Here is a 22,235-nt window from a genome sequence, read left to right as displayed (position 1 = left end):
TTACTACACCACTGATAATGTAGTTACTACGTCACTGATAATGTAGTCACTACGTCACTGATAATGTAGTCACTACGCAGCTGATAATGTAGTTACTACGCCACTGATAGTGTAGTTTACTACACCACTGATAATGTAGTTACTACACCACTGATAATGTAGTTACCACGTCACTGATAATGCAGGTTACTACACCACTGATGATGTAGTCACTACACCACTGATAATGTAGTTACTACGTCACAGATAATGTAGTTACTACACCACTGATAATGTAGCTACTACACCACTGCTAATGTAGTTACTACACCATTAATAACGTAGTCACAACACCACTGATGATGTAGTTAGTACGCCACTGATAATGTAGTTTACTACACCACTGATAATGTAGTCACTACACCACTGATAATGTAGTTACTATACCACTGATAATGTAGTAACTACACCCACTGATAATGTAGTTTACTACGCCACTGATAATGTAGTTACTACACCACTGATAATATAATTACTACACCACTGATAGTGTAGTTACTACGCCACTGATAATGTAGTTACTAGGCCACTGATAATGTAGTTACTAGGCCACTGATAATGTAGTTACTAAGCCACTGATTATGTAGTTACTACGCCACTGATAATGTAGTTACTACGCCACTGATAATGTATTTGCTAAATCACTCACAATGTAGTTACTACATCACTGACAGTGTAGTTACTACACCACTGATAATGTAGTTACTACACCACTGATAATGTAGTTACTACGCCACTGATAATGTAGTTACTACGTGACTGATAATGTAGTTACTACTCCACTCATAATGTAGTTACTACGCCACTGATAATGTAGTTACTACGTGACTGATAATGTAGTTACTACTCCACTCATAATGTAGTTACTACGCCACTGATAATGTAGTTACTACACCACTGATAATGTAGTTACTACGTCACTGATAATGTAGTCACTACGTCACTGATAATGTAGTCACTACGCAGCTGATAATGTAGTTACTACGCCACTGATAGTGTAGTTTACTACACCACTGATAATGTAGTTACTACACCACTGATAATGTAGTTACCACGTCACTGATAATGCAGGTTACTACACCACTGATGATGTAGTCACTACACCACTGATAATGTAGTTACTACGTCACAGATAATGTAGTTACTACACCACTGATAATGTAGCTACTACACCACTGCTAATGTAGTTACTACACCATTAATAACGTAGTCACAACACCACTGATGATGTAGTTAGTACGCCACTGATAATGTAGTTTACTACACCACTGATAATGTAGTCACTACACCACTGATAATGTAGTTACTATACCACTGATAATGTAGTAACTACACCCACTGATAATGTAGTTTACTACGCCACTGATAATGTAGTTACTACACCACTGATAATATAATTACTACACCACTGATAGTGTAGTTACTACGCCACTGATAATGTAGTTACTAGGCCACTGATAATGTAGTTACTAGGCCACTGATAATGTAGTTACTAAGCCACTGATTATGTAGTTACTACGCCACTGATAATGTAGTTACTACGCCACTGATAATGTATTTGCTAAATCACTCACAATGTAGTTACTACATCACTGACAGTGTAGTTACTACACCACTGATAATGTAGTTACTACACCACTGATAATGTAGTTACTACGCCACTGATAATGTAGTTACTACGTCACTGATGATGTAGTTTACTACACCACTGATGATGTAGTTAATACACCACTGATAATGTAGTTACTACGCCACTGATAATGTAGTTGCTACACCACTAATAATGTAGTTACTATATCACTGGCAGTGTAGTTACTACACCACTGATAATGTAGTTACTACACCACTGATAATGTAGTTACTACGTCACTGATAATGTAGCTTACTACACCACTGATGATGTAGTTACTACATCACTGACAGTGTAGTTACTACACCACTGATAATGTAGTTACTACGTCACTGATAATGTAGTCCCTACGTCACTGATGATGTAGTCACTACACCACTGATAATGTAGTTACTACACCACTGATAATGTAGTTACTACACCACTGATAATGTAGTTACTACGTGACTGATAATGTAGTTACTACTCCACTCATAATGTAGTTACTAGGCCACTGATAATGTAGTTACTACGTGACTGATAATGTAGTTACTACTCCACTCATAATGTAGTTACTACGCCACTGATAATGTAGTTACTAGGCCTCTGATAATGTAGTTACTACGCCACTGAAAATGTAGTTACTGCACCACTGATAATGTAGTTACTACACCACTAATAATGTAGTTACTACACCACTGATAATGTAGTTACTACTCCACTCATAATGTAGTTACTACGCCACTGATAATGTAGTTACTACACCACTGATAATGTAGTTACTACGTCACTGATAATGTAGTCACTACGTCACTGATGATGTAGTCACTACACCACTGATAATGTAGTTACTACACCACTGATAATGTAGTTACTACTCCACTCATAATGTAGTTACTACGCCACTGATAATGTAGTTACTACGTGACTGATAATGTAGTTACTACTCCACTCATAATGTAGTTACTACGCCACTGATAATGTAGTTACTACGTGACTGATAATGTAGTTACTACTCCACTCATAATGTAGTTACTACGCCACTGATAATGTAGTTACTACACCACTGATAATGTAGATACTACGTCACTGATAATGTAGTCACTACGTCACTGATAATGTAGTCACTACGCAGCTGATAATGTAGTTACTACGCCACTGATAGTGTAGTTTACTACACCACTGATAATGTAGTTACTACACCACTGATAATGTAGTTACTACGTCACTGATAATGCAGGTTACTACACCACTGATGATGTAGTCACTACACCACTGATAATGTAGTTGCTACGTCACTGATAATGTAGTTACTACACCACTGATAATGTAGTTACTGCACCACTGATAATGTAGTTACTACACCACTGATAATGTAGTTACTACACCATTGATAATGTAGTTACTACTCCACTCATAATGTATTTACTACGCCACTGATAATGTAGTTACTACACCACTGATAATGTAGTTACTACTTCACTGATAATGTAGTCACTACGTCACTGATGATGTAGTCACTACACCACTGATAATGTAGTTACTACACCACTGATAATGTAGTTACTACTCCACTCATAATGTAGTTACTACGCCACTGATAATGTAGTTACTACGTGACTGATAATGTAGTTACTACTCCACTCATAATGTAGTTACTACGCCACTGATAATGTAGTTACTACGTGACTGATAATGTAGTTACTACTCCACTCATAATGTAGTTACTACGCCACTGATAATGTAGTTACTACACCACTGATAATGTAGTTACCACGTCACTGATAATGCAGGTTACTACACCACTGATGATGTAGTCACTACACCACTGATAATGTAGTTACTACGTCACAGATAATGTAGTTACTACACCACTGATAATGTAGTTACTACACCACTGATGATGTAGTCACTACACCACTGATAATGTAGTCACTACGTCACTGATAATGTAGTCACTACGCAGCTGATAATGTAGTTACTACGCCACTGATAATGTAGTTTACTACACCACTGATAATGTAGTTACTACACCACTGATAATGTAGTTACCACGTCACTGATAATGCAGGTTACTACACCACTGATGATGTAGTCACTACACCACTGATAATGTAGTTACTACGTCACAGATAATGTAGTTACTACACCACTGATAATGTAGCTACTACACCACTGCTAATGTAGTTACTACACCATTAATAACGTAGTCACAACACCACTGATGATGTAGTTAGTACGCCACTGATAATGTAGTTTACTACACCACTGATAATGTAGTCACTACACCACTGATAATGTAGTTACTATACCACTGATAATGTAGTAACTACACCCACTGATAATGTAGTTTACTACGCCACTGATAATGTAGTTACTACACCACTGATAATATAATTACTACACCACTGATAGTGTAGTTACTACGCCACTGATAATGTAGTTACTAGGCCACTGATAATGTAGTTACTAGGCCACTGATAATGTAGTTACTAAGCCACTGATTATGTAGTTACTACGCCACTGATAATGTAGTTACTATGCCACTGATAATGTATTTGCTAAATCACTCACAATGTAGTTACTACATCACTGACAGTGTAGTTACTACACCACTGATAATGTAGTTACTACACCACTGATAATGTAGTTACTACGCCACTGATAATGTAGTTACTACGTCACTGATGATGTAGTTTACTACACCACTGATGATGTAGTTAATACACCACTGATAATGTAGTTACTACGCCACTGATAATGTAGTTGCTACACCACTAATAATGTAGTTACTATATCACTGGCAGTGTAGTTACTACACCACTGATAATGTAGTTACTACACCACTGATAATGTAGTTACTACGTCACTGATAATGTAGCTTACTACACCACTGATGATGTAGTTACTACATCACTGACAGTGTAGTTACTACACCACTGATAATGTAGTTACTACGCCACTGATAATGTAGTTTACTACACCACTGATAATGTAGTTACTATGCCACTGATAATGTAGTTACTACTCCACTGATAATGTAGTTACTACGCCACTGATAATGTAGTTACTACGTCACTGATGATGTAGTTTACTACACCACTGATGATGTAGTTACTACACCACTGATATTGTAGTTACTTCACCACTGCTAATGTCGTTACTACACCATTGATAATGTAGTTACTACACCACTGATAAATATAATCACTTTGTAACACAATTTTTGTTCCTGGGTAGTACGTTTTATTTCCTAATTGCTTATGCCTCAAAAGTATAGATATTAATATTATTCCCCATAAACTTTGATTTTGTGTCTAGGACATTTATTTTTCTAAATGTACCTATTTTCCATGAGAAAACGGGGGAAAAATCAGAAAAAATCAACATAGGAATTAAAATAAACATGTATTTATACTAAAGTAATTAAAAAAAAACTGCAAAAAATTTAGAAGTGAGTAGTTTCTGGAGATTTACGATTTTCCTGTAAATCACTTTCACGAATCAGCCCCCAAATGTAGTCTCCCATCATGTTCTCGTCATACTGTCCTTGGTAGCAGCGTTCAAAGTCCAGTACATCCTGGTGGAAGCACTCGCCTTGCTCCTCCGAGTACGCTCCCATGTTCACCTTGAATTTATCAAGATGAGCATCAAGGATATGGCCTTTGAGGGACATCCTACAGCCCATTGTGCCACAGTTCTTCACCAATTTCTCAACCAGCTCCATATAGTTTTCGACCTTGTGATTGCCCAGGAAGCCACGAACCACTGCGATAAAGCTGTTCCATGCCGCTTTCTCCTTACTAGCGAGCTTCTTGGATAGTTCATTGCACTCCAGGATCTTCTTTATCTGTGGTCCGACGAAGACACCGCCGGCTGTGACCTTTGCCTCAGACAGCTTAGGGAAGAAGTCTTGAAGGTATATGAAGGCTGCCGACTCCTTATCTACAGCTCTGATATATTGTTTCATGAGGCCCAATTTTACGTGCAGTGGTGGCATCAGCACCTTCCGGAGGTCCACCAGTGGCTCCCACTTGACGTTGTTCCTCCCCACAAAGATCTCGGTCCGCTGTGGCCAGTCCCGCCTGTGGTAGTGCACCTTGGTGTCCCTGCTGTCCCAAAGGCACAGATAGAAGGGAAACTTGGTAAAACCGCCTTGGAGACCCATCAGGAATGCCACCATTTTGAAGTCTCTGATGACCTCCCAGCCGTACTCATCATACTTCAAGGCATACAGAAATGTCTTGATGCTGTTATAATCCTCTTTGAGGTGCACCGAGTGAGCCAGGGGAAGAGACGGGTACTTGTTACCATGTTGGAGCAGCACGGCTTTGAGGCTCCTGGATGAGCCGTCAATGAAGAGGCGCCACTCATTCTGGTTACAGGCGATTTCGATTGCCTCGAACAGACAGGTCACATTGTGGCAGAAGCAGAGCCCATTTTGACGAGTGAAGAAGATGAAAAAAGGTTGGTGATGCTTCCTCTGATCTGCGACTTGCACACTTTCATCCAACAAGTTCCACTGCTTGAGCCGAGATGTCAAAAGCTCGGCAATTGGATTTGGTGAGACCAAGATCTCTGACCAAGTAGCTGAGGTCTTTTTGGTTGGGGTAATATGGGTTTCTCTCCTCAGCTCCACCTCTGAAATTGTCATCTGAATCTACAACGTCTTCCTCGCTCTCTGACTTGCAGCTCTTTTCTAAAGACGGCTGCTCTCTCTCCGGAAGAGTGGTTACGGGGAGCTTACGGCAGTGTGGCACCGGGGCGATGGATGAAGGAAGGTCCGGATACGTGATAGCAGGTGCATTCTTGCCAGTCCGACGTTTGGAAGGCTCCACCATGCAGAAGTAACAGTTGCTTGAGTGGTCAGTGGGTTCCCGCCAAATTCTTGGGATAGCGAACTTCACGGCTCTCTTTTTCCCTCTGTACCATCCCACAAAAATACATTTATTTCACCCATGACTAATGTGTAAGAGATTCTCGCAACATTTTTCATATATGACATATTTTTTCAATAACATGGAAAACTGTAAAACATTTGAAAATTATAAACTTTTACAATAAAAAAATGTTAATAAATTTCACCACGTAAAATTCCAAGTAACAATTGTCCATCCTGCCTTCCAGAGTTTTATTTTGCATTGCTCGCAGGTGAAATGAGGTGCCCAGGGTTTGTCTTGATCCCCGACAGGCATGCCGAAATATGCCTTGTAGGCCTCACACATCTTAGCAGATGCTTCCATAGAGAACTTTGTCGCTCTTGTCTTGATAAATTGGCCGCAGACATAGCAAAATGAGTCTGCCGGATGCTTGCAGCCTCTTGATGCCATCTCAGAAAAATGCAGAAATGTATCCACTTAGGCAGCTGGAACTAAACTGAACTGGTGGGATTTTAAATTTTTATTTAAAGCTTTCGTGACTGCAGTAATTCATAGTCTTAGCTCTTTCGGTAAAGTCACGTTGAAGGGAAACAATAAAATAATGTTTTATATATATTTTATTATTTTATTGTTTCCCTTCAACGTGACTTTACCGAAAGAGCTAAGAATATGAACTGGTGGGCTTAAGGCCCCTGTATTTTTACTACTATTTATATTAGTGAAAAGTTATGGAATGTTATAGAAGTTACTCCAAGTTTACTCAGCACTGAATCTATCCGGAATGTTCTGGAAAAGAGGTGAATTTTAAAAATTCCAATGTCCTGGTCACAGAAGCAAAGTTTGTGGGGAATGATAGCCAGTGTCTGTACGTTTGAGACGTACGCAATTAGGAAATAACACTTACTACCCAGCAACAACAAAAATAAAAAAATGTGTTACACAGCATAATGTAATATACTACACGCGCTGATCCACACATCTCCACGCGGTGTGGAGGGAATAGAGAGAGGTGAGCCAAAGAGAGAGAGAGATAAACGCATCTCCCCCGTGGGCAATGCGAACGATTAGCGGGTCTCGTGATCAAAGGGATCGACGTCTCGCTGTGCCCATCGCAGTCGTGGAGGGAGAAGTGGCTGGGGGGCGTAGCTGGGAGTGAGGGGGGGGTTATGGAGGGGGGCGGGCTGACGAGGGAGGGGCGGGGGCTGGTGAGGTGGTGGAGCTGGCGAGGGGGGGGGGGGGTCTGGCCAGTGTAGGGGGGCTGGCGAGGGGGGCGGGGCGCTTGTGAGGGGGGGAGGGGGGGCTGGCGAGGAGGTGGCCTGGCAGGGTGGGGGGTGATTAGGGGCGGGGATGCTGGCGAGTGTGGGGGGGCTGGCGAGGGGGGGGGGGCTGGCGAGGGGATAGAGGGGGGGCTGGCGAGGGGGAGGGATTGCGAGGGGGGGTGGCAAGGGGGTGTGGCTGGTATCGGGCAGAACAGCCCCCCTCCACCCCTCCACCCCACCTGACAAAGCCTCAGCCATGCCGCACACCCAGCTCCCGGCTCCCCACTGTGAATGCTTAGCCTCGTAATGATGGTGGTGATATCGTGATAATGATAGGATGATGATGATGACGATGGTGGCGATGATGGTGATGATGGTAATTAGCCGTGCTCGGGACGGTCTGTCGGAACAGTCTGTAACGCTGTCGAGAATGCATTTTCAGTCTGCTATCACCGCTGCGGCTGCTGTTGTTGTTGTTGTTTGCGGTGGTGTCACTTTGCCATGCCGAGCATTCGAGTCCAGCCAGACACTCACCGTGTCGTCTCATCCACCACTCTGTGTTCAACCACCACCGCCACACTGGGGGGTGAACAACAACACAACCACTCACCCACTCACCACACTGCGAGTTACACAGTCAAATACTCACTCAATCACCCACTCACTCACCGACTTACTCACCGACTCACTCACCCACTCACTCACCCACTCACCACACTGCGAGTTACACAATCAATCACTCACCCACTCACTCACCGACTCACTCACCCACTCACTCACCCACTCACCGCACTGCGAGTTACACAGTCAATCACTCACCGACTCACTCACCCACTCACTCACCCACTCACTCACCCACTCACCACACTGCGAGTTACACAGTCAATCACTCACCGACTCACTCACCCACTCACTCACCCACTCACTCACCCACTCACCACACTGCGAGTTACAGTCAATCAATCACCCACTCACTCACGCACTCACCACACTGCGAGTTACACAGTCAATCACTCACTCAATCACCGACTCACTCACCCACTCACTCACCCACTCACCGCACTGCGAGTTACACAATCACTCACCCACTCACTCACCCACTCACTCACCCACTCACTCACCCACTCACCACACTGCGAGTTACACAGTCAATCACTCACCCACTCACTCACCCACTCAACATACTGCGAGTTACACAGTCAATCACTCACCCACTCACTCACCCACTCAACATACTGCGAGTTACACAGTCAATCACTCACCCACTCACTCACCCACTCACTCACCCACTCACTTACCCACTCACTCACCCACTCACCACACTGCGAGTTACACAATCACTCACCCACTCACTCACCCACTCAACACACTGCCTCGTAATGATGGCGGTGATATCGTGATAAGGAAAGGATGATGATGACGATGGTGGCGGTGATGGTGCTGATGGTAATTAGCCGTGCTCAGGACGGTCTGTCGGAACAGTCTGTAACGCTGGCGAGAATGCATTTTCAGTCTGCTATCACCGCTGCGGCTGCTGTTGTTGTTGTTGTTTGCGGTGGTGTCACTTTTCCATGCCGAGCATTCGAGTCTAGCCAGACACTCACCGTGTCGTCTCATCCACCACTCTGTGTTCAACCACCACCGCCACACTGGGGGTGAACAACAACACAACCACTCACCCACTCATTCACCCACTCACCACACTGCGAGTTACACAGTCAATCACTCACCCACTCACTCACCGACTCACTCACCCACTTACTCACCGACTCACTCACCCACTCACTCACCCACTCACCACACTGCGAGTTACACAGTCAATCACTCACCCACTCACTCACCCACTCACTCACCCACTCACTCACCCACTCACCACACTGCGAGTTACACAATCACTCACCCACTCACTCACCCACTCAACACACTGCCTCGTAATGATGGCGGTGATATCGTGATAATCAAAGGATGATGATGACGATGGTGGCGGTGATGGTGATGATGGTAATTAGCCGTGCTCAGGACGGTTTGTCGGAACAGTCTGTAACGCTGGCGAGAATGCATTTTCAGTCTGCTATCACCGCTGCTGCTGCGGCTGCTGTTGTTGTTGTTGTTTGCGGTGGTGTCACCATGCCATGCCGAGCATTCGAGTCCAGCCAGACACTCACCGTGTCGTCTCATCCACCACTCTGTGTTCAACCACCACCACCACACTGGGGGTGAACAACAACACAACCACTCACCCACTCACCACACTGCGAGTTACACAGTCAATCACTCACCCACTCACTCACCCACTCACTCACCCACTCAACACACTGTGAGTTACACAGTCCATCACTCACCCACTCACTCACCCACTCACCACACTGCGAGTTACTCAGTCAATCACTCACCCACTCACTCACCGACTCACTCACCCACTCACCACGCCGCATATCACAACAAAAGACCCACTCACTCACCCACTCACTCACTTATCCATCCACCCACTCACTCACTCACCCACCCACCCACTCACTCACCCACTCACTCACTCATCCATCCACCCAGTCACTCACTCGCCCAGCCACTCACCCATCCATCCACCCACTCACTCACTCACCCACTCACTCATCCATCCACCCACTCTCTCACCCACCCACCCACTCACTCACTCACCCACCCACTCACTCATCCATCCCCCCAGTCACTCACTCATCCATCCACTCACTCACCCACCCACTCACTCACCCACCCACCCACTCACTCATCCATCCACCCACTCACTCACTCACCCACTCACTCACTCACCCACCCACCCACCCACTTACTCACTCACTCACCCACCCACTCACTCACTCATCCATCCACCCACTCACCCACCCACCCACCCACTCACTCGCCCACCCACTCACTCATCCATCCACCCACTCACTCACCCCCTCACTCACCCACTCACTCATCATGTCAGTCAAGTCAACCCATGGCACCTGCCGTTTCTGCCAGCGGGCGTTCGACACTTTCACGCTGCCGCCAAGCGCACCCAGCCTGGCTCCGTTGTCGTCGTGGCGACACCGCCACTCAGTGGTGAATGAAGGATGCCGTTGCTGTTGTTGATGATACTTGATGTGGGACCTACCCGCCACCCCGCAAATGATTATGATGAATGCACGGACGCAGCCACGTCTCTCACCGCCGTTCAGACGGGAACACGAGGTGGCCGTAGCTGCAGTAGCAGCAGCAGGCGGCAACAGCATCGACCGTTGCCGTGATCATGTGCGCACTTTGACTGACGTTCTTAGGTAGAGAAATTAAGTTGCGGGGGGGGGGGGGGGGGTTGGGGGGGGGGGGTCTCCGTCACTGCCATTGCAATGCGGATGCTGTTGCTGTTGTGACCCAGTTTGGTTTTTCGAAGCCGCCACCGCCACCGCCCTCCCAAGTGTCCAATGCGACAAGCGGCGTGGGGATCTCGGGGAAGAAATATCACGAGCGCATGCCACGAATTGAAATTGCTGGCCCTGTCTCTACCCTCCCACAATCAACCACGACCACCACCACCGTCTCCTCTTCCTACTCCTCCTCCTCCTCATCATCATCATCTCGTTCATCAGCCGTGGCCTGGATGGAGGGGCCTCACCCCCCCCCCCCCCCCCACACACACACACCCCCCACAAAAGCCGCCGCCGTCTCCTCCTCGTCTCGCGATCCCGCGACGCCACCAGCCACCCGAGGCGCTCCTCCGCGCAACCAGACGGGCGACTGCCCCCCTCGTCTCTGGACGTGCGCGCTCAGGACCGCCACATTCCATTCCCTGGCCCGCCGCTCCGTTGCCGCTCTCTGACCATCGACCGGCCGCTCGTAATGGGGGGGGGGGGGACATCGGAAGGTGCCCCCCCCCACCCCCCCCGCCTGTCCTCCCTTCCTACCCGTAGATTCCTAAGCAGACCTCAGGAGTCCTAGGACTCCTAAGCGGATTCATTAGTTTCCGAAGCAGCAACTAAGATTCATAAGCAGCTTTTAAGGTTCCTAAGCAGATTCCTAAGCGGACCCTAAGATCCCTAAGCGGACCCTAAGATTCCTAAGCAGATTCCTAAGCGGACCCTAAGATTCCTAAGATTCCTAAGTTTCCGAAGATTCCTAAGCAGCCCCTAATATTCCTAAGATTCCTAAGCAGATTCCTAAGCGGACCCTAAGATCCCTAAGCGGACCCTAAGATTCCTAAGCAGATTCCTAAGCGGACCCTAAGATTCCTAAGATTCCTAAGTTTCCGAAGATTCCTAAGCAGCCCCTAATATTCCTAAGATTCCTAAGCAGATTCCTAAGCGGACCCTAAGATCCCTAAGCGGACCCTAAGATTCCTAAGCAGATTCCTAAGCGGACCCTAAGATTCCTAAGATTCCTAAGTTTCCGAAGATTCCTAAGCAGCCCCTAATATTCCTAAGATTCCTAAGCAGATTCCTGAGCGGACCCTAAGATCCCTAAGCGGACCCTAAGATTCCTAAGCAGATTCCTAAGCGGACCCTAAGATCCCTAAGCGGACCCTAAGATTCCTAAGCAGATTCCTAAGTTTCCTAAGCAGCCCCCCACGCCCCCCCCCCCCCTCAAAGCTACCCGGCCGACCACACCAGGCCTGGTGGATCCAGAGCTGGTGGACGCGGGTGGAAGGAGGAGGGGGCATGGTCGAGACGTGTCGGCCAGAGTGTGTTGTCCTTCCCCCGCACCTCCGATTAGAGTAGTTGGCTACGTACGGTGCGAAAGAAGTTCAACAAACATACGTACATAGAATCACAGACAGAGACCCAGAGACTCACACAGAGACCTATAGACTCACACAGAGACCCATTGACTCACACAGAGACCCATAGACTCACACAGAGACCCATAGACTCACACAGAGACCCACAGACTCACACAGAGACCCACAGACTCACACAGGGACCCACAGTCTCACACAGGGACCCACAGACTCACACAGAGACCCATAGACACACACACAGAGACCCATAGACACACACAGACCCATAGACACACACAGAGACCCATAGACTCACACAGAGACCCATAGTTTGTCGTCCTTCCTCCTATTCAACACGGCTGGCTACATACGGTGCGATAGAAGTTCAACATACGTACGTACTATAAACTTTTTAACGCGAATTATTTGTATTTTACCAGGTAAAGGTCCCACTGAGCTATCTTGCTCTTTTTGCAGAAGTCGACCTGGCTATCACAAATGACAGCTCAACGAAGTTGCTAATCACGTGGAAATCCACAGCAGCCAAAGACCGTACTCGAAAAGCGCGATGTTGATTCTAAATGTGGAGGGCAAAAACCGGATGACCCGGACAATAATCCACGTGACCACGAGGAGAGAGAGAGAGAGGCACGAAAACTCCAAATATACAGCAGCAGCAGGCGTCAGGGTCGGGATCGAAACCTACGACCTCCTGCACACCAGGCGACGGAGTTAACACCTCCAACCCACCACGGCGGCTACACACAGAGCAAAGCGGTTGCCTTGGGGCACAGCGAGCGGCGGTAGCGGCGGCAGCGGCCACGCGTCGCGGCTCTGATGAACGGCGGCCGAGAGAGGAAGGGCGGAGGGGCGAATCGGACCATTGGCGTATGCCGACGGCGCTCGGAGGAGCTTGTCGCATTCCGGATCTAATGGCGCTCTCAGTGTCTCTCCCACTCCCTCCCTCTCTCTCTGTAATGACGCCAACGCCGCCGCCGCCGCCACTTAGCCGAATCATTCGGCGACAGAGATGGAGGCTCCTCGGGGAGGGCCGCAAGTTAGCGCGTTGGCTTCGGGGGGGGGGGGGGAACGCAGCCAGCGTCGTTACCTTCCACCACCACCCCCCTCCCTCCCCTGGGAGGGGGGTGGTGGTGGTGGAGAATGAGCGGGGGTCGGGGTCGGCAACATCGGACAGGGGACGCGGGGAGGAGACGACAACCTCGTTAAAGACGGAATTAGGGAGACGATTGTTGCCGTGTACCCACCACGCCAGCCGCCTCCGGGTCACCGTGACGGGCGCGGTTTTCCCAACGGTCCGGCGGTTGAGTGGCTGCCGATAGGGCGTTTTGGTTTGTTCGGCACCGTGTTCGACGTTTCGCGCTCTCTCTCTCTCTATCTCTCTCGCCACGTGCCGGCAATCTTTTTATCTTCTCCTAAGAAGTGAATTGCACGGCGGCTTTAGGAGCAATCGCGCAGCGTTCAAACCGGAGACACCATATGATGTATAACCCGATGTATATCCATGTACACCCATATAGTCCCACGCATTCCCATATATACACACACACACTCATGTATACTAACGCATTCCCAAATATTCCCATCCTTTCATAAAATATTCCCATGTATTTTCACGTACACCCATATAGTCCCACGCATTCCCATATATATACACACACACACTCATGTATACCCTACGCATTCCCAAATATTCCCATTCATTCCCATATTTGCCCATGCATTTTCACGTACACCCAAATATTCCCATGCATTCCCATATATACCCATATATATTTATACCCATGTATAACCATGCATTCCCATATATACCCATATATACCCATATATATTCCCATGTATAACCATGCATTCCCATATATACCCATATATACCCATATAATATATACCCATGTATAACCATGCATTCCCATATATACCCATATATACCCATATATACCCATGTATAACCATGCATTCCCATATATACCCATATATACCATATATATTCCCATGTATAACCATGCATTCCCATATATACCCATATATATTCCCATGTATAACCATGCATTCCCATATATACCCATATATATATTCCCATGTATAACCATGCATTCCCATATATACCCATATAATATATACCCATGTATAACCATGCATTCCCATATATACCCATATATATACCCATGTATAACCATGCATTCCCATATATACCCATATATATACCCATGTATAACCATGCATTCCCATATATACCCATATATATATACCCATGTATAACCATGCATTCCCATATATACCCATATATATACCCATGTATAACCATGCATTCCCATATATACCCATATATATATACCCATGTATAACCATGCATTCCCATATATACCCATATATATTCCCATGTATAACCATGCATTCCCATATATACCCATATATACCCATATATACATTCCCATGTATACCCACGAATTCCCAAATTTTCCCCACGTGTCCCCGTGCATTCCCAAATGCCCCCCCCCCACCCCCACGGTACACTGCCATCGACGTAATCACCCGCGCGTTCTCGCGTGAACGACGGGCAAAAGCCTCCACCACCCCCTCTCTCCCACCCCACCACAACCCCACCCGGAAGGTCGGCAAGTGGGAGAACGAGATGCTGGCGCTCAAGTACCCGATCTGGCCGCGGTTCGGAAAGCCTCCGTCGGGCGCCGACGATCGCCACCTGAGCGTGGCGACCCTCGAAGAGGAGCCCTTCGTCATCGTGGAAGACATCGACGCCGTCATGGGCAACTGCCTGCGCAACACCGTTCCCTGCCGCCAGCAGACGCGCAACATCGGGTGGGTTGCGACGCGCGCCCCGCCGTCGATACGCGCGTCCACACGCTAACGCATTCACCACCACCACCACCGCCACCGCCACCACCACCGCCACCACCACCACGTGCGTCCACACACTAACGCATTCAACACCACCGCCACCACCAGCACCACCACCACCACGCATCAACACCACCACCACCACCGCCACCACCACCACGTGCGTCCACACACTAACGCATTCAACACCACCGCCACCACCACCACCAGCACCACCACCACCAGCACCACCACCACCACGCACAAACACCACCACGTGCGTCCACACGCTAACGCATTCACCACTACCACCACCACCACCACCACGTGCGTCCACACACTAACGCATTCACCACCACCGCCACCACCATGCACCAACACCACCACAACCACGTGCGTCCACACACTAACGCATTCACCACCACGCACAAACACCACCACCACCATGCACCAACACTAACACCACCACGTGCGCCCACACGCTAACGAATTCACCACCACCACGCACCAACACCACCACGCACCACCACCACCACGTGCGCTCACACGCTACGCACACGCTAACGCATTCACCACCACCACACATCACCACCACCACCACCACCACGTGTACCCAGTCAACTCACTCCACTTGTGAGGGCGGCTTCAACTATAGGCAGCAGCAGCAGCAGTGACTGAGACACGGATTGGAACCCAGGCTCCCAGCGGTCTAAGCTGAGCAAGCGACTCTGACCCCTGAGCTACGCGACCTCCTCTCCCATTGCCCAGCACTGAGAAGCCCCCCCCCCCTTCGAGCCCCCCCTCCTCAGAGTCCTTCCCTCGGAGCCCCCCCCCCCCTTGGAGCACCCCCACTCTCGAAGCCACCCCCCCTTCGAAGCCACGCCCACTCATCCCCCTCGGAGCCCCTCCCCCCCGGGAGCTCAACCTCCCCCCAGAGCTCACCTTGGAGCCCTCCCTGGAGCCCCCAACCCCACCCAAGTCCCACACCCCCCCCTCCTCCTCCGCACCCCCCTCCCCTCGGAACCCACCACCCAAGCCCCCCCCCCCCCCCCCCCCCCCGTTGTGCCGCCGGCGATCGTTTCGGAGGAGTGGAGATTCGGAACGGCGACACAAAATGAATTAGCGTGGGGCGACCGCGCAATTGTGGCGATGCAGACAGTCGAAGCGAGGAGGGCAGAGCAAGTACGGGAGAATAAATAATCTGTAATGGGGGGGGGCGAGGGGGTGTAGGGGGGAGGGGAATGGTTGAATACAATACAACTCATTAAAGAATTAAGTGGTGTGCGCGCGTACGATTTGTGTGCGCATGCATAGGAACGTTTAACGAGAGAGTGTCTCTCTCTCTCTCACTCTCTTTCGGCCCTAATTAATTTAGCGCGCTGTCTCGCGTCCAGATCTTCGATCGCCCCCCTCCCCCTCCCCCGTGCGGAATTCGGTTGAAAGGAGCCACCCCCCACCACCACACCACCACCCCCATCACCTCCCCCACCACCTCCCCCCACGCTCCTTCTCAGTTGAGCTACCGAGGGTCACGCTGACCAGCAGCGTGACGCGACACCCGAAGCAACGGGGAGCGATGTGCGGTCACACAATGGAGGGATCCAATCGGCGTACCGCTGGGGAATGGAAACGAATTCCGCGACGAATCCGCGAGCGACGCGGGATCTCGTTCCGTTCCTCCCCGCGTAAAATAATAATCATCATCATAATAATAATGTCAACGTTTTTATTATTATATTCTATCAGAATCAGAGTAATCTTTGTGTGTTTTTTCGGTTAAAGTCACGTAGGTAAAAAAAAATCAATCAAATAAAATTAAAACAACTCAATTAAATCACGACGTTTCGGAGGCAACGCAAGCTTGCGTCTTCAGGTGGAAACCGTCACAGCAAAATTGCTGTATCAAGTGAAGAGAGCTCTATGATACCCGAGATTATATACAGGTTAAGGGGGGGGGGGAGGAGCCAGGAAGGGCCGTGGGGGGCGGGCGGCAGGGGGGGCTAAGTTATTGATACTGCAGGGTAGTGGTGATTCAATATATAACAACAACAAAAAAACGCTGTTCACCTCCGCCCTTGACCCGAGTGGCTCTTGACCTCAGCACAATCTCGCATGAGTCTTCGGATACTCTCAGGTCAGGTCATGCCTAGCGTTCCACCTCCACCCGCGCTGCTCACGCGTGTCTTGAGCTGGAGCGAACCAACGGGCACGCCGATTGGATCGCACTAATGTCTGACATGGCCGTTGCACCCACAATTGCACCCAATGCACAAACGAGAGGAATTCGATGAGCTTGGAGGTTGTTATTTTTTTTTCTATCACAGATGTCCAGCGAGGTGCACAGGGGGAAGAACGCTACAACCACAAACACGATAGTAGGTGCAAAGTAGAATGAAAGTAAACAAAACCGTCCCCATCCTACCAAGCGAGGCCCACTGAAGTATTCACTTAATGTTCACAAGCGACCTGGCCATAGATGATAGCTCAACAAAGTGGCTTATCGCGTGGACATTTATACCACTGACACATTCCTGCGGAGGGAGCTGGTAGTATGAACGTTGGGTTGCTCGGTCAATGGCCAGGATCAACAGCGGCACCACCACGTGGTGTATTCCGCACAATATGCCCGACTGTGAGGGCGGGCACAAGCCGGGGTGAGTAGGTTAAACGTTGAGTTTTATAAGGGCACCACGGGGTGAGCAGCCCCACCCCTCCCACCCCCCACTCAGCCCCACCCTCCCCACCCAGCCCCTCCCCTCCCTCCCCACCCAGCTCCTCCCCACCCTCCCCTCTCCACCCAGCCCCTCCCCACCCTTCCCTCCCCACCCAGCCCCACCCCTTCCATGTTTGGATGCACGACGGACGGACGGACACAACAATAATCCCCTGTGGGCTGGTGGTGTAGTAACCAGGAGGTTCCTACACAGTAAAATACAGACCTGGCAACCCATACGGTTTAGCCGTATTCCTGTACATGGAAATTGAGTAACACAAAATTGTCGATTTGTTTGTGATGGGACTTTGCGGGATGAACGTTGAGATTTGTAAGGGCAACGGGGTGACGAATGAGGTCTGAATGTTTCTGTAATAAGGGGGCCGTCCATAAATGACGTCACGCACCTGGGGGGGGGGGGGGGGGGGATCAGACATTTGTGGCGATTTGTGACGAGGGGGGATGGGGGTTGAGAAATGTGACGTCACATCAAAATGCGCAACTTTAAATAAATACAGACAACACGTTCTACTGAATTAAATAGACTTTTCGATAAATGTTTTCTCTTACAACATCAGAGTGCAGCGCCACATTAAATACGCGCTACAATGACAATAGTTTAAAGCGATTTGAAGCATTTCGATTTAAAGCTTTCGTGACTGCAAGGATTCATCTTCTTTGGTTCTCTCGGTAAAGTCACGTAGAATGAGAATAAAATAATAAATTGATAAAATAAAAAGAAAATAACACAATAATATTATATTATTGTGTTATTTTATTTTATCAATTTATTATTTTATTCTCATTCTACGTGACTTTACCGAAAGAACCAAAGAAAATTTGAAGCATGTTTTATTTTTTTTTTGGGGGGGGGGGGGGGCAGAGCTGCTTTGTGACGTCATATTTTAGGGGGGGTCTGACTTTTAGTGACGCCGCGTGACGAGGAGGAGCGGAGCGGAGGGGGTCAAAAATCGTCCAAAATCGCGTGACGTCATTTACGGACGGCCCCTAAGGTAGTGGCACTGACAAGGGGTTGACAGGCGTGACTATAATCTCAATGCACGAATTCCGCGCTCGAGTTGCCTGAAGCAGCTCGAGCGCCACCCATCCTGGCAGGCAAAGCGCCCTGCCGAGCTATTCTCGACTTGCGCGCCTGTAACGCGTCCCCATCAGCCGCCACGGCCCTCCCCCCTCTAAGCGAGCGCATCGCCGCCGCCGCCGACGACGCATCGCAAGCGTCTTGTCGAACCTCGCAAAGGCAAGACGACGACACGTGAAGTGCTCCTCCCGATGGGAAGAGGCCCCCCACCCCCCACCCCCCCCCCCCCCCCCCCCACCCACCCCCAGTTCACTTGCCGTGTGTTTGGTGAGCGAGTTGCGCCGTGATGCCGTTGCCGCTGACAGGTAACCTTATAACAAGAGGCCGGGATTGTTGTTGTTGTTGTTGCTGCTGCTGCTGTTTCGTCACCGAATGCCGAATTCGTTGCCCGAGCCTCGGTTATTAAGCACGCGCGTGCGTTTGTGGTTTGGGTTGGGGAGCGGTGGTGCAGCGCTGCGAAACCGGCGACCCCGAGTTCGATTCGCGCTCACGGCCAACAGCAAGTGACGATTGTTTGAACCGCTCCTGGGCCTCCCCTAGGTCGACTCGGCCTCAAATGAGTATCCTTGTGCGATGTGTAGAACCTGGCCACGAGGGAGACAAAGACGGCCGGGCGTGGTGCTGGCCACCCACCCCCTTCGTGTACCGTGCAGGCCTTCATAGGTGCACGCTAGCAGCACTTGCCCCAACAGTCTGTTAAGGCTATACGGGGGGTTCTTTGTTTTTGTGTGCACGCGTGTGAGTTTGTGGTTTGGTTTGGGGAGCGGTAGTGTAGTGGTTAGCGCTGCGCTGCGCTACGAACCCGGCGACCGAAGTTCAATTCCCGCTCACGGCCACCACCGTTGATGATTATCTGAACCGGTTCTGGGCCTCCCCTAGGTCGACTCAGCCCTCAAATGAGTACCTGGTGCAGTGTGTAAACATCGCCACTGGGGAGACAGACGCGGTCGGGTGTGGTGCTGGCCACCCACCCCCTCGAGTGCCGTTCGGGCCTTCATAGGTGCTCGAAAACAGCACTTGTCCCAACATTCTGTTAAGGCTCTACGGGGGGATCTTCGTCTTTGTTTTGTGTGTGGGGAGAGGCAGTGTAGCGGGTTAACGCGCTGCTGCGTCACGAACCCACCGTTCCCCGAGTTCGATTCCCGCTCACGACCAATTAAATTGGCGAATGTCAGAACCGGTCCAGGTGGGTCCTCCACTATGTCGACTCAAGACTTAAATTACTAACTGGTTATGGCGCATAAAAAAATAAGTAATACTCTTTGGTTCTATTCGGTAAAGTCACGTAAAAAAAAAACAACAAAAAATAAAAAAAATTCACGACGTTTCGGCCACAACACAAGTGGCCTTCATCAGGTGAAAAAAATAAGTAATATTTAAAAATGTTTTTTTTTAAAACACGCTTTCATGAAATGTACCCCACTAATAATGGCAGAACTCCAAGACTCCAGGGAGTGGCACTGAAGCTTGCCACAACGTTAAGGCACCGGGGCGATTTACAGCCAACGTGAGTTGAGCGTGGACAATAAGACCCAAGCCGAAGCATAAGATATTAAAAAAAACAATATTTTAAATATATTTCTATTTTTTTATGCTAGAATATAGTATTGTCATCAGTATGACGTAAGTATACCACGTTTCCAGTCGATACCACATTGGGAAGTGGGTTACAATTGAGTTACAAGATTCGAGGATACAACAACGACAGGCAGAGTGAGTTAATAAAAAAAAGCATACTCTTTGGTTCTATTCGGTAAAGTCACGTAGGTAAAAAATAAAATAACAAAAAATCACGACGTTTCAGCCACAACACAAGTGGCCTTCATCAGGTGAAGGGACTGGACTGTCCAGAGGACAGCGTGTAAAAAAAAAAAATCAGCAAAAAAATCAGCACTGCGGGAGACGCAAATGGCCGGGGCAGTGGTGCTGTCCAACCCCACACCCTTCCTCCTGGCCAACTACGGGCGATCTTTTGTCTGCGTGTATTAAAAAAAAACCCACGCGCTCTGAGTGAACACCTCCGAAGGCCGGAACGTCACGCGAGGTGGAGGAGTGGGGCGGCCGCTTCTTGCCTCCGAAGCACTGGATATGTTAACACTCCTCACCCGCGTTACTCATTCTTGGCCGAGCCTACCTAGCGGAGGGCCCACCGGCGCACAGGCTTGCGATATTCGTCACTGCTATTGCTCGTGAGCGTGGGAACGAAAACTCAGGTCGCCAGGGCTTCGTAACGCAGGAGCCCCGCTAAATCAATGCGCCCGTCTCTCCCCCGCGCAGGCAAAAGACAAAGACAAAGATCCCCCCCGTGTAGCCTGTAACAGACTGTAGGGGCAAGTGCTTGTCAGCGAGTAGCACTCTATGAAGGCCGGCACGGCGCACGACGGGGTGGCCAACCAACACCACGGCCCCGGCCGCCTTTGTCTTCCTATTGACGACGCTTACACATCGCACCGAGGCACTAATTTGAGGGCTGAGTCGATCTAGGGGAGAGGCCCAGGAACCAGTGCAGATAATCGTCGCCGGCGTTGGTCGTGAGCGGGAATCGAACCCGGTGAGAGGGTGGTGGGGAGCAGGTTCGTAGCGCAGCGTAGCGCGAACTGCTACAACTACGCACGCACGCGCGCGTGAGTGCACGCACGCACGCGCGCACGCGCGTGCACGCGAACCAATCGTCGACTCGAGCGCTCGTTGTTAAGTTCGGGCTGAGAGCCGCGGGGTGCCGGGCTTCGAGGCTTTGTTTGTTACGCGCGCGGGGCAATTAGCCCGCGGGCATGGAATTGATGCGGCGTGAACGCGTCTTGTTCACAGCGCTGCTCGAAACGGAGTTGGGCGGCGCAACAAAAAAACGGAGAGAGAGTGAGAGTGAGAGAGTGAGAGAGTGAGAGAGGGGGCTGCGCGCCGATGGAATTGTGTTAATTTAAACGACAAATGAAGAACGCGCGGCTACGTTTGTTGAGCCGCAGCTGGATGGATAACCGCTTTCCCACCCCCCCCCCCCCCGTGATATTTCATATCCGTGTCAGCCGTATGCGGAGTTCGCTTTGTCCCTCGCATTAGGAATCGCGGGTG

The 22,235-nt window shown here is 49.3% G+C and overlaps 1 protein-coding gene across 2 annotated transcripts in view; it reads left to right on the top strand.

The window, feature by feature from the left end:
- Window positions 1–22,235, top strand: part of LOC116955187 (glutamate receptor ionotropic, NMDA 2C-like) — an 83,467-nt gene that overhangs the window by 21,699 nt on the left and 39,533 nt on the right. For both annotated transcript variants that reach the window (XM_076052864.1, XM_076052862.1), the window contains exon 4: window positions 15,131–15,336. In XM_076052864.1, the coding sequence (XP_075908979.1) occupies window positions 15,131–15,336 (206 nt within the window). The remainder of the gene's footprint in view (window positions 1–15,130; window positions 15,337–22,235) is intronic.

The sequence above is a fragment of the Petromyzon marinus genome, chromosome 58 (assembly GCF_048934315.1).
Source record: "Petromyzon marinus isolate PM22_M1 ecotype Great Lakes invasive population chromosome 58, UKy_Petmar_22M1.pri1.0, whole genome shotgun sequence".
Taxonomy (NCBI): Eukaryota; Metazoa; Chordata; class Hyperoartia; order Petromyzontiformes; family Petromyzontidae; genus Petromyzon; species Petromyzon marinus.
The sequence above is the reverse complement of the archived record's forward strand: the minus strand, read 5'-3'. Positions and strand labels throughout refer to the sequence as shown.